Genomic DNA, 20,449 nt, shown 5'->3' with positions numbered 1-20,449 from the left:
AATTTGAAAAACTAAATCAAACGTACTGTATTTAGTTGCAAATCCCGTGCCTGCAAATAATATCAAACAAAAATATTTTTGCATTGGAGGGGTTACTTGCAGGGTTGTTTGCTACTGTTTGTTTCCATTACTTGAGTAGGTAAGGCAGTAGGCTTGAGGGCCGAAGACTGGCTTGGCCAGTGTATAACCTTCCAATTCTTGCCCCATGGTAATCGCGTTTGTTCTTAACGGCAATGTTTGTAGGGTCATCCTCTTAGTTAATGTTTATTTTCACTGTTAATGAGCTCATCACCCAAGGAAAATCTCCTTGGTTCACTTTATCTCATCAGTGTATAAAACTTGGTCACAGATTTTTTTTTAATCTCCTCTCTAATTTTTTTTGGATGATTATACGTGAAAATCAAAATTCAATAAAAGAGAAAAAGGGGGGGAAAAATCAGTTTTGAAGCAATATGGTTAATTTTTTAAAACATGTACATTGGGAGAAAACATATTTCCAGAGCTTGGATTGAAATATATCTCATGATAACATGACTCGTACTGACTATAGCACAATGTTTTCCAAATTTTTGCGCAAAGTCATATTTCGCATGGGAAGGAAAATGTTAGATTAGCAAAATTCTTCACATGTAAGAAGATTTACAGATTAACTATGTCCATTCATCTGGTGGAAGAATGTTTGTTTTGCCTGTTCTGTCTAATTCACATAGTCACCAGACACTAACAAATATGTTTTTGTTTTTTTCCATAGAACTTGAATGAGTTTTCATCACAATAAGTCAAGGCGGTAATGTACAGTATTCCGAGATATAGCCTGCAAGGTGGCAAGGGCTTTTGTGAGATCAAGCCTTTTCACTTAATGCCAGGAAAGCAAAAACAAAGATATGCTCAGATTACCTCTGATGTTTGCTGCGAGTGTTGTTAAATGAGGATGTGGGTCAACTGGAAAATACTTTTTGCCATTGGGGGAACACACTTTAAAAGAAACATTTTGCAATGCTTTTTTTTTTTTTTTTACTCTGAGACATGTTGTACATGTATCTAACAAGTATAAAAGTAGTTTTCACTGACAAAGCCCAAGTCTGAGACTGAGTTTTGACATCTGTAGGTATTATTTGTTTGAATAATAAATGTAATCAGGCCTGCCTAGTAGGCAACTAAACACACCCATCTGTCACATTATCTAATGCTTTTTTCTTTACTTTTTTTCTTTTTTTTATGAATGGGTGTGTTAAAACACAAGGTTCTATCTGTGCTTAGCTGTATATCTGATCTACACTTAAATACATGGTAGCAAAATTTTGGTCATCTCATAGTCAAACAAACTAAAAAAATAATGGTCTTTAAAAATGTTCGTCCGAACTGAATCTACTGTATACAAACTCAAACCTGCACAGGGAATCGCTGCTCTATATCAGGCATTTGATTATTTTAAAGTGAATCATTTTTAACAGATTCTTACAAGTATAAATACATGTCAAAATTTAGCATTGCTCGCTATTATTAACTCTTTTTGAGTCAACTGTTTAAATATCTGTGATTTCCAGAAATCAATGTACTACATAAAATGGCTGTTAGACTTTGATTTTAATTATGGAACTTTGAATTCAAGCAGAAAACTTACATCTCAGTCACATGTTGGTTGTGTCATTTCAAATCCATTTTAGAGGCAGAAAATATCTGTCAATGTTCAAATACACAATATTCCTTGACCCAGCTGTGGAAACAAGCGCTATAAAAATGAATTCATTTTGTAGGTTCACAAATTTTTTAAAAGAATCCTTTTCATCTATCACATCTTTTGAACAAGTGTGCTAATCAAAACTACACTAAAAATGTATGTGTAGAAATAATAAGAAATAAATAGTCTGCAGTAATTGATGGCTAGATGGATGGTTGGATTTACTTTATTGTTGTTGAGTATTAATGGTATTAAATTCACAATTTTCAGACAACTGTTGAATTGCATTGTCTGGTCACTACTGTATTTCAATACCAACTGGCGTCCAGAGTGGTAGGACTATTGTTAGTTGGAATAGTATTCATTTTAAATCATATTATCTAACAATACTGTAACAAACTAATGAAAAACAGGAAATACAATATGTCAATAGGATGATAACCTTATGACTTTGTGAATACACATGACGTGGTTTTCTCATTACATGTTCCAATTTCCTCAGGTGAAAGTAGCTATGTTTGAAGCACGCTGCAGGGAAAAAATCCAGCAGTTTGAGGATGCTGGTTCAGATGAGGAGGATATCTGGGATGAAAAAGATGTCACCTTTGTACCAGAGGCACAGAGGCGCACCAGGTAAGAGAAACGGTTGGGTTTGAAGTGGGCTCGATACCCCACAAATGACCCAAGGAGAGGTGTAAATAATAACACAGGAGTCAGAGATTTAGTTTTACTCCTACAGTGGGGAGAGCTTGAAGGAGAGCGTGACCGTGTGTCAGCCTCGTTGCAAAGTCTCTCTCCACGAGCTCTCGGGCTGCAGCCTTTTATTGAAAAGTTGTTGCTGGGTCGTGTTGGGTCTCATGTTTCGACCTGTGGCACCAAATGGCTGTTGAGGAAATGGCAGGTTCCGGTTGCCCCTTTGAACAATGTTTACAAATCACACATCCCCATGGCTATGCAAAAACAATAGGGAGCTGGCACGGCTCCTGGAGCAGCTGAAGCTCATGAAACAATGCCGCTGTGTATCGCTGATTTATCTTCCAGAAACGCATGTTGATTTTGACATGGGTCCAGCTTCGGTAACCCTAATGCATTATTGCCACGCAATCGATCATAACATATGCATGCATGAACATATACTGTACATTAACAACATATTTAGTTCAAATGTGTGGCATAGTTTTAAGCAGATGGAGGACAGCAAAAGTGCTTGTGGGATGAGCAACAAGGCACTGAAAATGCTTGTGTACCATGGACAATAAGACTAGGGCAACACAAAACCAATGGGAGAATTCAATACTCTATTTAAAAATCAAGTCAAGAGTTTTTAGTTTTAAATGATTCATTTTTTAGTAGTTGTCAAGAAGGCCAATAATCAATATTTGAGGCTGATGTGCTGTATGTTTGCAGAGTAAAATGGAAATGTTTTGGTCAAAACTTGCCTGTTCAAATGCCTTAAAGCACATGTTTATCAAATAGCTTTTGTGATTTGTAACATGGTAAAGGATTTACAGGCCTTAGAAAATAGAATTTTTAAACAAAGTTGAGTAACCAAAAGTGACCCCTGGCCCTCCCCCAAATGACAACAAACTAAAATCTTCTTGGTGTACTACAGTAGACTGAAAAAAGAAAACGAGCTTAACTTTAAAATATTGACGTAAACCGTCAGAGCCCATATTTAAGCATTCCAACAGTTGGGAACAAATTGTTGTTACACCAATTGAGTTGAGCCAATGTTTTCTTTTTAGTGTAAACATCAATAAAAAAAATTTTACCTGAAACCCCGTGTTACGAACTTAATCCGTTCAGCGGCTACGCTCTTAACTTGAACTGCTCATATGACGGGCAATCCAAACCTATGTTAATTAGTGAATGCGTGCAACGCATGCAAAAACCTTTGGTAAAAACATCACGACTTTATACACATATTAAAAATGAGTAACATAATCTACTGTACAGTTAAATAACATATACAAAGGAAAAATGACATTTACCTTTGGGGCGACGTGACTTGAGCTGGGTGGAGGCGGAGGGGAGCAGAGACCAACCCGCAGAATTTATTTATTTATTTTCTTAAACGGGAACTTTTCTCAAACTAGAACATATCACCGGCGATTTCCTTCTCTTTAATCCATAATAGAAGAAGCCTCTCCATTTTGTTGTCGATCGAGGTCCGTCCCCCGGCAAGGAAAGTCTTGCCCTTAGAAGATTGCCGAGCGGTTACGGCCATACTCACGAACGAGCAAGGTTAACCATGCGTCCTCCTCCTTCGTATTTTTTTATTTTTATTATCTCCTGCTTCGTTTCTATTGTCATCATGTTCTTACTTCTTCCTTTACCGCCACTAGCAATTTTAAAAGCCATGTCTAACAGATAGTTTGCAAAGTCTTAACAACATTCCTTCCTTCCGTTTTTGACTGATTTTCTCTCCTTCCTTCCGTCTCTACCAGCTGTGCCATCAAGCTAGATGATGGCGTTCGACCAATAGCATATCGGCATCTCCGTGACTGACACCGTGACTGAAACAGTGACTGTGACATTGTAAGAGCAATAGCATATCAGCGTTACCGTGTCATGCGTAAGCAGATGATTTCGTTGATGTAGCAAAGCGAGGTCAATTGTACGTACACATTGACTGGCAACACGTGGTGAAATCATAGTTAAAACCATCACGAAATTACACACATATTTAAAATTAGTTCCATAATCTACAGTACAGTTAATTTTATTAACATGGATATACAAAGGATAAATGACATTTTCCTCTGGGGCGACGTAACTTGAGCTGAGTGGAGACGGAGGTGAGCAGAGACCAACTCGCAGAATTTTTTTATTTATTTTCTTAAACAAGAACTTTTCTCAAACTAAAACATATCACCGGCAATTTCCTTCTCTTTAATCCATAATAGAAGAAGCCTCTCCATTTTGTTGTCGATCGAGGTCCGTCCCCCGGCAAGGAAACTCTTGCCCTTAGACGAATGCCGAGCGGTTCCGTCCATACTCACGAGCAAGGTTAACTATGCATGCGCCTCCTTCGTATATTTTTATTATCTCCTGCTTGGTTTCTATTATCATCCTCTTACTTCTTCCTTTACCGCCACTTGCAATTTTAGAAACCATGTCTAACAGATAAAGTTTGCGAAGTCTTCACAACATTCCTTCCTTCCGTTTTTCACCTATTTTCTCTCCTTCTTTCCATCCCGACCAGCTGTGCCATCAAGCTAGATAAAGGCGTTCGGCCAATAGCATATCGGCATTTCTGTGATTGACGTGACGCCGGCCAATAGCATCTCAGTGACTGACAGCGGGACTGACACCGTGACTTAGAACAGTGACTGTGACATTTTAAGAGCAAAAGCTCATCAACGTTGCTGTGTTGAGCGTCAACTTCTGATTTAGTTGACGTAGCAAAACGAAAATAAATGTACGAATACAATGGCCGGCATGTCGTATTGTTCGCAAGACGGAAGGATTGTTCGTAAGTGGGGGACAAAAAACTCCGCGGTCCACGCTCGTAAGTCATATATATATATATATATATATATATATATATATATATATATATATATATATATATATATATATATATATATATATATATATATTGTGACAAAGCCTATATTTTGACATCTTTCAAAGATTTAAAATTGCCATATTACTGATTTTTTAATTAAAATATTTTTGGAATGATAGACATGACAACTTTATCTCCACAGGGCATGTCATGAAAAATGGGTGGGTCGATAATTGCGAGTACAGCATTTAAAAAGGAGCCAGAGACATTTCTTTTTTAACCCTTGGGGGCTTGTGAAAAACATGATACTTTTTTTCCTCCAAAAAAAAAATCACAACAAGGTGTCATAACAAAACAATATATGAATATATTTTCACTTTCAACCACTCAAAATGCTCAGTGGCATCAGACCTATTCATACATAAGTTAAAAAAAAATAACGAATATCACTTTTATGGAAAATAATAGTATAATTTTGTTCACATCAACGTACGTATATATATATATATATATATATATATATATATATATATATATATATATATATATATATATATATATATATATATATATATAAACAAAATTTTTGTGAATCATTTCATAAGACATCGTTAGAGCATTGGATACGTCAATAAGTCATAGCAACATAATTTGTTTATGCATGCCCAGTTTTTGACACTGGCAGTTTATCACTCAACACATCAGGATGTTTAGATAAAAAATGTCTCTGCTTTTGAGGCGTCATATAAAAACAAAATATTTGTAGATCATTTCATATGACATAGAGCATTGAATATGTCAATAAGTCATAGCAACAGAATTGGTTTATGCATACCCAGTTTTTGACAAGGACAGTTTTTCACTCACCATGACACATCACCATGTCAAAATAATATTTTGAACACTTTGTTGCTAAAATTACAGACTTCTTGCAGTGACTTAGTCTCCTGCCGTAATTAGCCATGTGCACATTGTTCATATGAAGCAAATACAGTAGCAATGAATTACTATACTAAGTAGTATGCGGCATGTGCACTCTGGAGTGAATTTGTTTTTATTGGTGAGGTTTTTACCCAAGCACTGCAAATCAGTACTGTAATGTAGCCTGTGCCGTGGAGACATGTCTGGTGACGCGACTGGTTAGACAACGCTTCAAAATAAAACGTGAGAAATCAAATAACGTATGAAACGAACCGCATTGGTGTGATTTTTATTGACCGTTGACCAATGAGGGCAGGAGTTGTAATCTACCCCGCCCCAACTCTCGCTAGTTATTCACACCTGGATGTGCCGTGTCACTCATGAAACACACACACTCTGTTAGACCCAAGGCAGACGAGTAAAGACGTTCACCGGACCGTTGGAAATCTCCTACCTTGATTTCTTGTATAACTGGAAAATGTGCAATTCCTGAAGAAATTGCGTGTGAAGGCAAAAATGCTGAAGGGAGAGGCGTTGAATGGTGGAATGATGTGGAATGTTTGAATGCCTTCACACATATGTTATTCCTCTTTTTTATTCCGCCTGTTTTTTGTCGCGTTTCAACTCATTCCCAGTTCATCCATTTCACACTGTTCTAATGTCATACTACTCCAATTAATCGTGTTACGACTGCGTCCATTTTTCTCATTCCAAATATTTACAGATTTCCCACAATTCCCTGTTTTCCACGCCAAAAATCCCATTGACTTAACATTGGGTGATTTTACATTTCATATTTACAGCTTTCACATTTCATATTTTCAATATTTAGCTCCTTCATCTCACCTTAGGAATCATTCCCCTTCTTCATGCATTCCAATATTTTCCCATAATTCCATATTTTTCGCCCGTTAATATTGACAATTCATGTTTCAATGGAGGAATCCCCATTCATTCCCAACGGGAGATTTAACATTTTACATCTTGAGCTTTATTATTTCACATTCGTAATATTTAACTTTTTCATTTCACCTCATGGATCATTCCCATCATTCCAATAATTCATACATTTTAATATTTCCCATAATTCCATATTTTCACTTCAATATTCCAATATTCATATCCAATGGGAGATTTAACATTTCACATTTTGAGCTTTTCCATTACACATTCACAACATTTAACTCATTCATTTCACCTTAGTGACCATTTCCATCGTTCCAATATTTCATGAATAGTAATATTTTCCCATAATTCCATATTTTTCACCTATAATAATTAATAATTCATTCATTATTTAACATTTCACATTTGAAGCTTCCCCATTTCCCATAAACATCATTCAATTCCTTTCAGACTTGGCGGTTTTCACTTATCGCGGGTGGGTTCCGGTCCCAATTAACCGCGAAAAATGAGGGATCGATGTAATTGCCAAAATGCCCAATATCGACCCAACAATCAACCCACCCAATAAGCGGTCATTTTTAATTTACGGTATTTTCCTTTCATTCCTCCCCTAAATAAAGCAAGCATGAATAACCCCCCCTCCCACCACATTACGCAATGCATGCCTCCAATACCACGGCACTTCTCTGAACATCACTAATGTTCACACCCTAGGAGTGGAGGGAGCACTGACAGCGAGGACAGCACTGACTCAGATGAAGAGGATTCCAAGAAAGATGAATTTGTAGCTTCTAATCCCTCTGAAGACATTATGGAAGTTGAAACAGGTTGGTGATCTTCATGATGAAATTATGTTCTAAAATGTTATACAGTACAGTGGACCCCCGCCTTACGAAATTAATCCGCAGTTGTAAGTCTTAAGGTGAAATCGTTATATGACGGACAATAGAAACCTCTTCTTATTAGCTAATGTGTATAAAACCCCAGGTAAAAACATCAAAATTGTACATACATTTATTTTTTTTTACCTTAAACAACCGAGGAGAGACATCAGCAAACATGCATGAGATCAAGCAGCCGGACACTCTTTTCATCACAGCGGGGGACTTCAACTACAGTGACCTCAAGACTTTTTCCCTAATATTTAATCTAATTAGTTTAATTTGCAGTCTGCTCGGGAAGTGAACAGAATAAGCATTTCACTGTGTGGTATAACTATACATGTGACAATAAATCTCTTTGAATCTTTGGATACTCCTTAAACATCACTAGTAATCTTGGGACCCGTGGCTAACCAACTTTAAAGGGTCAGTGTGTGAGTTTTAGACACACTGGGGAGCTATTCATTGGTTCTTCATTAAAAAAGAATAAATTAAATGATTGTAAATGTCAAAAACTTTAAAATTATTGTGTTCTTAATGACCAACAGTATGTTTTAAATATAATCATAGGTCTAGTCATTAAATTATATTACATGGGGGGTGGCACTTCTCCGGAGGCAGCCATGTTTGTTATACCCACGGACAATTGGTAAATGCAGCATCTGCAGCTACTCCTGATGTCCGTAATGAAAAACGGTCTAAATCTTACACACTATCCTTTTAAGTTTGAATTATGCACTAAAATGCACAATAAATACAGTATTGTAAGCACTCACATGAGATGAAGTATCTAGCATATCGGCATCTTAGGGACGCCGTGACGCTGACCAATAACAGACGAGCATCTTAGTGACACCGTGACACCGACCAATATCAGACCAGCATTTTAGTGCCATGTGTGTTGACACATGTTGTGATATATGAGCGTGGTGCAACTCGCAATCATACGCACGCAGACTGACTGCCAAGTTTGAATTTTGTATGTGTTGTTATTCTGTCCTCAGTTTGCGTGTCAGAACAGACTTTGACAAAGCGAACATTTCCAAAGCTGGAATAATTTTAAGTGGTTTACTGTTGTCTTCAGTATTTTGAGGTTACAATTTTTTAAGCGGCTGCAATCACAGAGAAACCCAGCCAGCAGTCGCTGGCAGTTTGACAGGAACAGAAAGTAAGAGCAATTACCTAGAAACGTCTGAAGAGGGAGGCAAAACAACATGACAGTTGTTGATGCCGTGAAGTGGGAAAAATGCCGTAAAGAGGGGGGCTTCGTAACGTGCAAAACATGTAAGCCAATGATGCCGTAACCCGGGGGTCCACTGTACATCTAGAAAAACACCACACAGTAAAGTAAAAAACAAAGAGTCTTGAAACTGCCGTGGCTTAGGCAGTAGAGGGGGTCATCCAGTAACCGAAGGGTCGGTTGTTCGATCCCCGCTCTGCCACAAGTTAAAAGCTGTTGTGTCCTTGGGCAAGACACTTCACCCACCTTGCTTCCAGTGGTTGGTCGGAGAGGCCGTATGGCGTGGTATGAGAGCCTCACCTCTGTCAGTCTGCCCCAGGGCAGCTGTGGCTATGCAACATACTTTACCACCACTGATCTTACTGTGTGATAGTGCTGTACTTTGTAAAGCACCTTGGGTTTCTTGAAAGGCACTATGTAAATGTAAGCTTCATCATTATTATTATTATTATTATTATTATTATCATTATTAACTGTATCAAAATAAATAAGTAGGAAATGTAATTTTTGTACAGTGGATATGAAAAGTACACACAGCCTTGTTCATATTCAGTTTATTTGTTACTTAAAGGACCGCTCGATTGGGTTGAACATTGGCGCTTATATATTACATCTATATGTAAAAATTATGTTTACACTCAAATTCTACCTAACTAAAATCCAGAAGTGATTTAACATGTTTTTCGTGTCAAGTTCCAACTAATGCTGAGACAGCCCAACAATGTGAGGAGTCAATGTGATTCCAGACATCGCTGAAGGCGGAAGTTGTAAATTGTAATAATTCTTGGTTTGCATTGTCATGTCCATTTATCATCTAAAATAGTGAACAATTGCCACCAAAATTAATATGCACATTCAAACTCATGTCTTATTTGAATATATTACATATATTCTGCTGACATTTCTGATGAGCTTATCATTTGAATCAAGTGTGTAGGGGAAAGAAAGCTGAAAAACATGCAAGATACTGGCCCTTGTGGTTCACGTTTGGACACCCCTAGTGTTATGGGTGTACCAGGAAATTGTATTCAAATGTTCCACATTGTTTGTTTGTTTGTTTTTGTGCCACTTCTGGCTCTGACTACCTAAATAGTTTATTTAAAGAAAAACCACTGGTTCAGTCCAATATGTCTGGTATCTTGAAGTCTGAAAGAAAATCATGCCTTTCCCACTTTAACCCTTTACTGGGGCACAGTAGCCGCTTTCGGACGACAGTCAAAACAGGCAAAAATGGCCTTATTTAAGCACAACTTTTTTTTTTATTGGTAAGTCTTGAAACAGGCAAGAATTTTCAAGATTTGAAAGAAATTCAGGGGTACTTTAGAATCTCAGCAATGGCTGTTACAGATGTTTTTGACCGTTTTGCCTGTTTAGACTACTGGCTGAAAGCGGTCGCTGTGCCCAGTAAAAGGTTAAAAGTAAATGTCAAATAATGAAAATCCCTCAACTCTGCTATTTTTTATTTTTCTTCACTCTTTTCTCCACAGACACAGCATGGAGTGACTATTCTGCTCCAAATTCGAATTCAGAGACAGGCTGGTCTGATTTCTCGGGCTTCTCTTCCGCCAGGTACTGTAGCATTATTGATGGTTTATTCTGTCTGCACTAAATTGAACAGAGGAAAAAAAAAAAAAGGGCAATTTCTTTGAGGAAATAAAATAAAAGCGAACATGTTTTTCCAAAATATGATAACTGAAGCTAAATTTTACATTTACTAAAAAAAAAAAAAACACAAATACTACTATACATTTTAAGCGTAAGGCACACTGGATTATAAAGTGCAGTTTCAAAGAATAGGTCTATTTGTGAAATTCTATATTGGACCGATCTGTTTTCAACTTGCACTGGTACATTACTGCCAAACTTAATTCAACTTCAATTTGAAAACATGCATCATGCATAACGCACACAAGATTATCAGGTATGCTGCCAATTTTTGAGAAATGTAATGAATTAACTCAAGAAATTTGTGTTCTATTGTTATAGAAAAGATATTATAGAGATTTAAACATAGAACCTGCCCAAAGATTAGACTCTCTTCTTTGATCAGAAAAAAATTGTACTATGTACAGTACACCAATTGTCTGAACACCAATGATGGCTCTATCCCTCAATGTAAAAAAAAAAAAAAAAAAGACATTTGGAAAATATATGATCATGGGGAGCTATTCATTGGTTTATTGTAGATTGTAGAGAATTATTGTCACATGTATAGCACGAAACCAGAGAGTGAAATTCTTATTCTGTTAACCTCAGCAAACAGAAAACAGCAGCCACGGTAGGTGCCATCATGCTAAACGTGACATAATTTTACATTGCTATGCTGATGACACCCAACTATCGCTAACAGAAAATACCAGACCCCAAATCAGACCTAAGGACAATTTAGAATTAGTCCATCACTATGTTTTTCAAGAGATTAACTAATAGTCACACATTGTGGCGTTATTGTTGTTTTTTTTTTTTTGTTTTGTTTTTTTTCTCCATTTAGCAATTTGCAGATGGTCCCTGCGCACTTGCCCAGCTTCTTTTGCGCTTAGGGATCAATGGTGTCTTTTCAGCTAAAAAGACTGTTTAAATATTTGACAAATGTCTTCTTTGACATTGTAGCAAGTAATCTGTGTTGTTTATGAAGAATAGAGAATAGAGCCATTATTGGTGTTCAGACTGAGAGGTATTGATTGCAAAAGTCCAAATCTGCTACTGTCTTGCCAACTTTACTTAAGTGCCCATTAGGTCAAGTAAGCCCACTCACACTAAGTATTATTTTCAGATGTTTCTCATTTATGTCAAAGACATGTCTACGTGCAAGAAAGGATTTGATGTCTTTATATGTTATGCTAGTACTAATATAAAAATCAATAAACTTCTCCCACGGGTAATCTGTAGGCTCAGGCTACTCCATCGCTGTGTTTGTTTTACTTCCCATTCACTGACGTAGGAAATAAGATTGCGAGATCCTGCAATACTTTTTGCAAGTTCTTGCAAAACTACTGCGGGATCTCTCAAAAGATCTTGCAAAAAACAAAATTCTTCCAGTGCCTTTAGGCTCCGTCGAGATACACTACATACATTTTGAAATCTGGAAAATTTATATTAGGCATCATTTTACAGTGTATGACAGATTGTTCAAAGGTCTTGTCTCGTCTTGTTCTCGTGGACTCAATCTCGTTGAAACGTCTTGTCTGGTGGAACTTGTCTCGTCCTATATCCAATAATGACAAATCCCAAAACATTCATAATGTTGCTATGCAGTGGATGTGCGTTTTCCATCAGAACACTGTATAATAAATATATATTTCTGAGTAAAAACATTTTTTTAGTCCCAACGACCCACTGTTGTGCAACACTCCCGTTGCTATGGAAACCAACATAGAGAAACTGGATCCCTTGGGCGTCATTGGGCCATTATATTCAGACGGTGAGATCAATGGTTTGAAATACCGCTATCATTCAAACAGGCTTGTTGACAACATGTTTGAATTTTTTTTTCTAATAATAGAAAGGCATGGCTGGCTGAGTCCTACTCTTTCGTCATCATCTTCTGTCACATCCAAGGGTTGTGGAAGATCTAAAATGGAGGATGAAACTACCTGTAATGTGCAACGCAGTATTACAGATACAGTCATCAATGGCTCCATAAAAGAGACATTCAGCCTCACCGTCGATGCAAAGACTGAGACGGCTGTCTTCAAAAGGTTAGCCGCAAAAAACTCACATAATTGCCTTTCAGCTGCATATTGGAGTGAAGATTAATAATTGGGATTTTTCTTTTTGCGCTAAATGTCTCATTAAATATGGTGACTTAGCCAAGGACAGAGTTATTTAATGTCTTAGACCAGTGGTCCCCAACCCCCGGTCCGGTCCGCAGATCTACTGGAACCGGGCTGCGTGGGCTGCACCCAAAATAATGTTTTGGAGATTATTTAGTTTAATGGTACGTGCACACCGAACGCAAAGGAGGCGAAAAAGCGGAGATTTTTGTACTTGTAGTCAATGGCGTTCGCGTGACTGGGCACGGATGCAAGTCAGGCGACGCAATGGATGCGAATGGAGCAATGTGAATGGCCGCGCGCGGTCACGAGAAGCGCAATTTCGCCTTTCGCGTGGTTACATTTTTTTCGCGTGGTTAAATATGCGACAGCCAATCAACTTTGGGAACATTCAACGGCTCACGCAGGGTTCAGGGAAGAATTATGGCGGCCGCTTTGCGGTCACCGGGAGCGATCCAACACGGCCAGCTGAGCTTTCAATACAAAACAGAGCCAAGCAAAAGCTCTCACCTGGCTTGTAGAAAGGTGGAAGCGAGAACTTGGGACAACTGGTATGTGCAGCGTTTGCTTCACTTAACAACTGTTGAATCGTAGTTACTGTGCTAAGCTAACGATAGCGCAGCATTGTCAGCCCAATATTTAGCACGGTCTCGGCCACCGCCTCTGGCCGCTGTTGATCTTCCATACATTACATACATAGTGAGAAGGATGATGTGGCTTTTAGAGCAGCAGCCCCCCCCCCCCCCCCCCCCCCATAATATAAATGTAAGGCATTGACCGGTCCGTGGTGATCAAAAGGTTGGGGACCACTAGTGCAAGTAATGTTTTGGGAGTATTTTTTAACTTTTTCGGTGCCATGGACGAAAATTCTTTTTTTTTTTTTAAATGAATGGCTAGATGACACTCGTGGCCAGTGCTCCTCTTGATTATATGCCACTTGAGAACCGTTTTCATGTGGTTATATACATATGCAAACTGTTACTTTGCCATTAAAACACATTTTCACTGCTCTTAATGTTTTATCAAAGGGAAGACTTTTGAAATGTTTCAGATGCTACTAAAAAAAGTACTTGCGTCAAAGTGTGTATGTATGAAGATTTTTCTCCTTTTGTCCAAAATAGCTTGGTGTCACTCAAATTGACACTAAATGTGAACTGTTTTAAAGATATATATATATATATATATATATATATATATATATATATATATATATATATATATATATATATATATACAGTCGGCCCCCGGCTTACGAGCACCCTGATTTACGAACAATTCGCCTTACGAGCGTGGATCAGGGAGAATTTTGTCCTCCGCTTACGAACAAACCTCTCGCCTTACGAGCAATTCGACATGCCGGCCGTTGAGTATATAGATATGTTCTCGTCTAATTGCGTCAGTTAAATCAACAGTAGCGACAGCATCAATCATCAGTAGATGCTTGGGGCAGTAACGTGAACGCTATTGCTCTTAAAACGTCACACTGACTGTCTCACTCACGGTGTCTAAATATATTACCATTTAAGTGTAGTGTTTGTACAGCTAAAGGGAAAAACAGCTGACATGAAATTAAATGTGCCGATTGCAGGACAAAGAATTGTCATTGGTTTAAATGTGTTTTTTTTTAAATTAATTGTCAATACATTCCAACCGTTTAAAAAAAAAAGTGCGAATAATTATCAGTCAGTCACGGAGATGCGAATATGCTATTGGTCGATTAAGGTCACCCGGTCTCACTCACGGAGATGCTATTGGCCGGCGTTACACGTCAATCACAGAAATGCCGATATGCTATTGGCCGAACGCCTTTATCTAGCTTGATGGGACAGGATGTAAGTAAGGAGAGAAAATTAGTGAAAAACGGAATGTTGTGAAGACTTTGCAAACTTTATCTGTTAGACATAGCTTCTAAAATTACTAGCAGCGGTAAAGAAAGAAATAAGAGGATGATGTTTTAGTATCTGCGTGATTTGCACCCTGACTGAAAGGGTTACTGTAACACTGTAAGAGCAATAGCATTTCTATCGCCGTGTTGATTTAGAGCGTAGGGCTCTGTCCCCCTCTGCTTACACCCAGCTCAAGTCTCGTCGTTTTAAAGGTAAAAGCTATTTATCCATTGTAATTATTATGTAATGTAAGTGTGCAGCAGATTATGTCACTCGATTTTAATATATGTATACAGTGTGTCGTTTTTACCTAAGGCTTCGGCGCGCGTTGCACGCATTCACGAATTAACATGGGTTTGGATTGCCCGCTATACGAGCAATTCGAGATACGAGCGTAGCCGCTGAACGGATTAAGTTCGTAACCCGGGGGCCCACTGTATATATATAATAGTAATCCCTCGCTGTATCGCGGTTCATCTTTCACGGGTTCGCTGCTTCACGGATTTTTCTACAGTGTAGATATATATTTTTTACAGCACATTGTGCTCTGAATTCGAATGGCCCAGGGGCTTTGCTGTTGTCTCGAAATAAAATATCGACGCTGTACTCTATTGGTTTTTCACTTGTCAATTTATTACAAAAGGCACGAGGATCCAAAAGCTTGCTTTCGTCTCTCCTGTGTCTCTCCTCTAACTGCCTTGTGCGAACGTGCTGGTAAGCACATTGATTGACAGCTTGGTCTCTGGGAGCCGATCACGTGACTCGTAGGTGTGCCGAGAGCAAATGCGCACACTATGTAGACACACAGACAGCAACGGAGAAATGTGCAGCTTTGGAAATCTGACTTTTATTTCTTTTATAATAAATTGAAATGTCAAGTGTATTGTTATGCTATAAGAGGCTTCACTTTAATTCGATGTCCGGGCATATTTGTTTATAAAAATATTCTTGCTCAGAAAAAGAAAGTTTAAACAATTACTCATAACAATGTGCGGGTCCAGGACGAAGAGGCATAGCTGGGACTGTGAAATACGTGAGTGACAATGTTTCCAACTTTGTATTACTATATTAAAATGATTGTTTTAAACAAATTTGGGGCTTTAAAAAAGGTTTTGATTTTTGGTTTTATTCTATAGTTTAGTATTGCATTGTAAAATAATAAAAAAAAATAAAGCTGGCTACATCACAGATTTCACTTTGCGCGTGTTATTTTTGGAACGTAACCCCCGCGATAAACGAGGGATTACTGGATACCATGATTTTACCTGAGTCAATTTTGCTCTATTGCAGTCCCTGAAATAATATGAGTTTGACACCCCTGCCCCAAACTATCAGCTACCTCTTAGAGAGGTTTATGTTTCTCGTGACTTTTCTTTCCTATTTAATTTGATCGTCCTCGATCACTCTGTCCTTGTTCATCCCGCATTGTACATTATTTTAGCATTTAGATTTTTACTACAAACTAAATGACACTTGCAACGTAAGCTTCCCTTCCTCTCTCCCTTGCTGTGCGCTATGGGTGTGGTCTTCGTCAGAGTGTTGAAATCATATTGGTATGTACCACCAATCAAATTTCAGCCTGCAGCCATCAACCTCAAATATTTCTGTCCATATTTTGATATTGTTCTCGTTTTGTCATCGTCTCTGTTTTGCATGTGCTGTGATTAAGATGTGTTTTCCAATTAGGAGTAAAATTTTGTGTGTACACAGAAATACTTACTCTTTATATTAATTATGTGATCATAACGAGTGGTTCTATTTTGAGCAAAAAGAGGGAAGCTTCAGAACACCATCCTAAACAAGGAGGTCATACCTGCTTTGTTGGAGGCTGCTTTGCTGCAGGAAGGATTAACAAAACTTGGTGGCGTACTGTTAAAAGAAAAATATGAAGATATGCGGTTGTCACTTAAAACTTCAAGATAAAACACAAGCATAAATTGCCATTTCTTTTAGGGCTGCCACTATTGTGACAATATTACTGTTGGCAGTTGGCTGTTTTTTAAAACAGCAGTTGATTCAATTTTTGGAGAAAATTGAGTTGTGAGAACACTGGTTTATACCCTTATCAATAAGGTTTAACAAACTTATTGAATTGTTTTATTGACATTCCCCTTAGTTCAGCTTCATCTAGTGGATGCATAACGCAACCCCGGCCAATACTGTAGCTTCTATTCTATGCGCCTCATAATATGGTACGCCCTATATATTTTTAAATGGGCCATTTATTGATAGTGCGACCTTTCATCACTATTTTTTTTTCTTTCTTTTTTTTTTTGCCACAGGAAGGTGTAAATAACAATTCCATATATAAGTGTCAATTCCTGCAGATATTTTCATGTTAGCAATAAGGAAGCCTCCCTCTTTGTGCCCTCCTGGTATACAATAAGTTAATAGTTAAGAACCCTCTTCAATCTGAGTCTCTTCAATTGTTGGCTCAAGGCGAGTCTTCTACTGTATTTTTTATCATTATTGTTGTGGTAAGTTTATAAATTTTTACATAATGGTTTTCATAGAGTATTGCGTAAATGTTGTCTAATATTTGTTTATTGTACTGTGTAAACATGGACTACATCTTGTATTTTATTGCTATGTGTTTATGTCGATGGCATCTTTTGAATACCTCTTCAGTGTGATGACTGTGTTTCTCCTCTTGAAAGCAAAGAGAAGTGCAAGTACGCGATGGATTTCTCCTATGGCCCTCGAGAGGAAATGTCAAACTTAGACGATGCCAAGTAAGTCTATTTATTGCTTGCTATGTCATTAAACTGTTCCAACTCAGCAATACTAAAGGCTGCGTTATTTTGTAAAAATAAAACAAATAAAATAAAAATATGGCCCTATACCTCTAAAAATATCATTGCACAAAACGTTGGCATTGGGTCAATATAATCACTTTTCAGGAAACCCCAAAAATCAGTGATCAACCTAAAGTGTCCTGTTTTGGATCATAGAAAAAAATCTGTTATCAAACATAAACTTAAAACTTAATTATTAATAAATACTCTTGACCAAAATATATATACAGTAGACCCCTGGGTTACGGCATCCCTGGCTTACGTTTTTTCATGTTACAATGTGGAATACAAAGTTTTTTCGTCCCCTCTTTAAGGCATTTATCCTGCTTCACAATTAACATCAACAACTGTCATGACCTGTCGGGTTGGTTGTGCTTGTTGTTTTGTCTCCATTTTGAGGCGTTGTTAGGTAATCGCTCTTATTTTCTGTTGGTGTCAAACTGCCTCCACTGCAAAACATCATTGCAATGCTGCAATTGGTGTCTCAACTCCCTAAGATACTGGTCTGCTATTGGTCAGCGTGATGGGTCATGAAGATGCTAGTCTGCTTTTGGTCGGCGCACGGGGTCACAAAGATGGTTGCCTAAAGACTTGATCTTGTGTGAGAGTGCTTTCAATATCGTATTTATTATGCATTTTAGTGCTTAATTCAAACTTTAATTGGTTAGCCATGGGTCCCAAGATTGCTAGTGATGTTAAAGACAGAAGTAAGAAGATGATTTATATGGAAACGAAGCTGGAGATAATCAAGAAATATAAAGAAAGCTAAGCTAGCCTAGCCTAGGCTACCCTTACTAGGGATAATGGCCATAATTAGCGTCACTCAAAAGTAAATAAATCCTTTATATATTTTTATTTAATTGTTTGGAATTAAACAATTCCCTGTTTTACGTTCTCTGTGAGTCATTCGGCTCGTTACGGTGACGTAGTGAATGACAACGTCTTTTTACTTGTAAAGCCCTTTGAGACTTTGGTGATTCAGGGCTATACAAATAAAATTTGATTCATTGATTGATGTGTAGGCCCCCATGTTACGAGATTAGCCGTTCTGTGGTTGGGCTTTTAAAGCAAATTTACCATGTGGCGGGCAATCCAAACCTCTGTTAAATAGCTAATGCGTTGAGAACCCTTGGTAAAAACATCAAAATTGTATATACATATTAAAAGTTGGTACCAAAATAGTATAGTAAGTGCTACGTATATACAGTGGACCCCCGTGTTACAGCGTCCTTGGCTTACGTTATTTTCAAGTTGCGAGGTGGAATGCAGAGTTTTTTTGTTCCCTCTTTACCATATTTTCCCGTCTTTGCGACAAAAAAAAACTGTCATGACCATAGGAGGTTGGCTGTATTGGTGTTGTTTTGCCTCCATCTGCTGGCATTTTTAGGTAATTGCTCTTACTATTTACTATTGCGGTCAAACTGCTTCCATGCAACACGTGACTACAATGCTGTGTGTGTGTGTATATATATATATATATATATATGTGTGTGTGTGTGTGTGTGTATATATATGTGTGTGTGTATATATTATATATATATATATATATATATATATATATTTATATATTATATATTATATATATATACTGTATATATATAATATATATATATATTATATAATATATATATATATATTATATAATATATATATATATATATATATATATACATATTATATATTATATATATATACTGTATATATATATATATATATATATATATTATATATATACTGTATATATATATATATATATATATATATATATATATATATATATATATATATATATATATATATATATATATAATATAATAGCACATTGTCTACCGATCTCTTGTTTGTACACATTTTCATTGCAAGTTGCACTTTTTGGCTGCTGGGAAATAAAAGTTGAGATGATGCGGAGATTGGCTTCGTATAAATCCCCAAATTGATATTTCTGTGCAAAATTCTTAATTTTGTCAATACTGTAACTCAAAATGCGTATCCCCAAAATATGTCTGGTTTTGTCAAAACAGGTCATATTAATTTTATTTTGTTAAATTAGTAAATTGTATGTACATAAGAACTGTACTAAAGTAACTAATTACTGAATGGTGTTTATGAACAAAGACAATTAGATTATCTTAGAAGAATTTTAACTGGGCTGTGATTGAGGACCACCGCTTTACATTATTGATGTACTTATGACATAACACTATTTTATTATCACTGAATGTATCTCCCTAGTCTTCTACTGCTGCTTTTAAAAGACTGTATGTACTGTATGTTTTTTTCTCTACCCAGACTGGACCATTGTGCCATGTCCTCTGATCCAGGAGTAATTGGACCACCGTGAGGATTGTGTATTCTCAGTTTCAGACCAGCATAATCTACCGTTGAGAAGATTTTTCTGAATTGGCAGAGGCCAGCGGACCCTGGCCGTCCACTGTCTTCAAAAGAATCTTCAACATTGCCATAAATACACATAAATGGCAACGGTGTCCTGTTGTTATAATCTGCATATGACATCTTCTCATTCAGATTTATTTAGGAATGCTACTATGGTTGTAAAGATGGTTGTATGAATAAAGTATTTTCTAAAAGGTAAACTAATACACCTTGAATGTGATCGTCCAGCCTTTGTCTTATTTGTGCCCCCCCCCCCCCCCCCCACACACACACACACACATATCTCTGAGCATTTCTGTTTGTTCTATTCTGAGTACCAGCATGATGAGAGAAACACAACGTTCACAATTTCTTAGCAGTCAGTGCTACTACAGTGAGACCGCATCGAGAAAGGGGGGTGTACATGGTGAGAGGCAGGGTTTAAGTGGTTGACTTGGAAATATAGCTACTAAAATAACTCA

At 37.3% G+C, this 20,449-nt stretch overlaps 1 protein-coding gene across 4 annotated transcripts in view; it reads left to right on the top strand.

Moving 5' to 3' along the window:
- Nucleotides 1-20,208, top strand: part of ppp6r3 (protein phosphatase 6, regulatory subunit 3) — a 56,575-nt gene extending 36,367 nt beyond the window's left edge. For 3 of the 4 annotated variants that reach the window (XM_088416624.1, XM_088416623.1, XM_088416621.1), the window contains 8 exons: nt 2,184-2,314; nt 7,734-7,846; nt 10,628-10,709; nt 12,464-12,561; nt 12,643-12,838; nt 16,335-16,352; nt 17,457-17,531; nt 19,884-20,208. In XM_088416624.1, the coding sequence (XP_088272750.1) occupies nt 2,184-2,314; nt 7,734-7,846; nt 10,628-10,709; nt 12,464-12,561; nt 12,643-12,838; nt 16,335-16,352; nt 17,457-17,531; nt 19,884-19,935 (765 nt within the window). In that variant the 3' untranslated portion in view covers nt 19,936-20,208. The remainder of the gene's footprint in view (nt 1-2,183; nt 2,315-7,733; nt 7,847-10,627; nt 10,710-12,463; nt 12,562-12,642; nt 12,839-16,334; nt 16,353-17,456; nt 17,532-19,883) is intronic. The other variant, XM_088416622.1, reaches the window with a different exon arrangement.
- The last annotated feature ends 241 nt before the right edge of the window (nt 20,209-20,449 follow it).

This window comes from Hippichthys cyanospilos, chromosome 6, assembly GCF_059441005.1.
Source record: "Hippichthys cyanospilos isolate Australia breed blue-spotted pipefish chromosome 6, RoL_Hcya_1.0, whole genome shotgun sequence".
Lineage (NCBI taxonomy): Eukaryota > Metazoa > Chordata > Actinopteri > Syngnathiformes > Syngnathidae > Hippichthys > Hippichthys cyanospilos.
The sequence above is the reverse complement of the archived record's forward strand: the minus strand, read 5'-3'. Positions and strand labels throughout refer to the sequence as shown.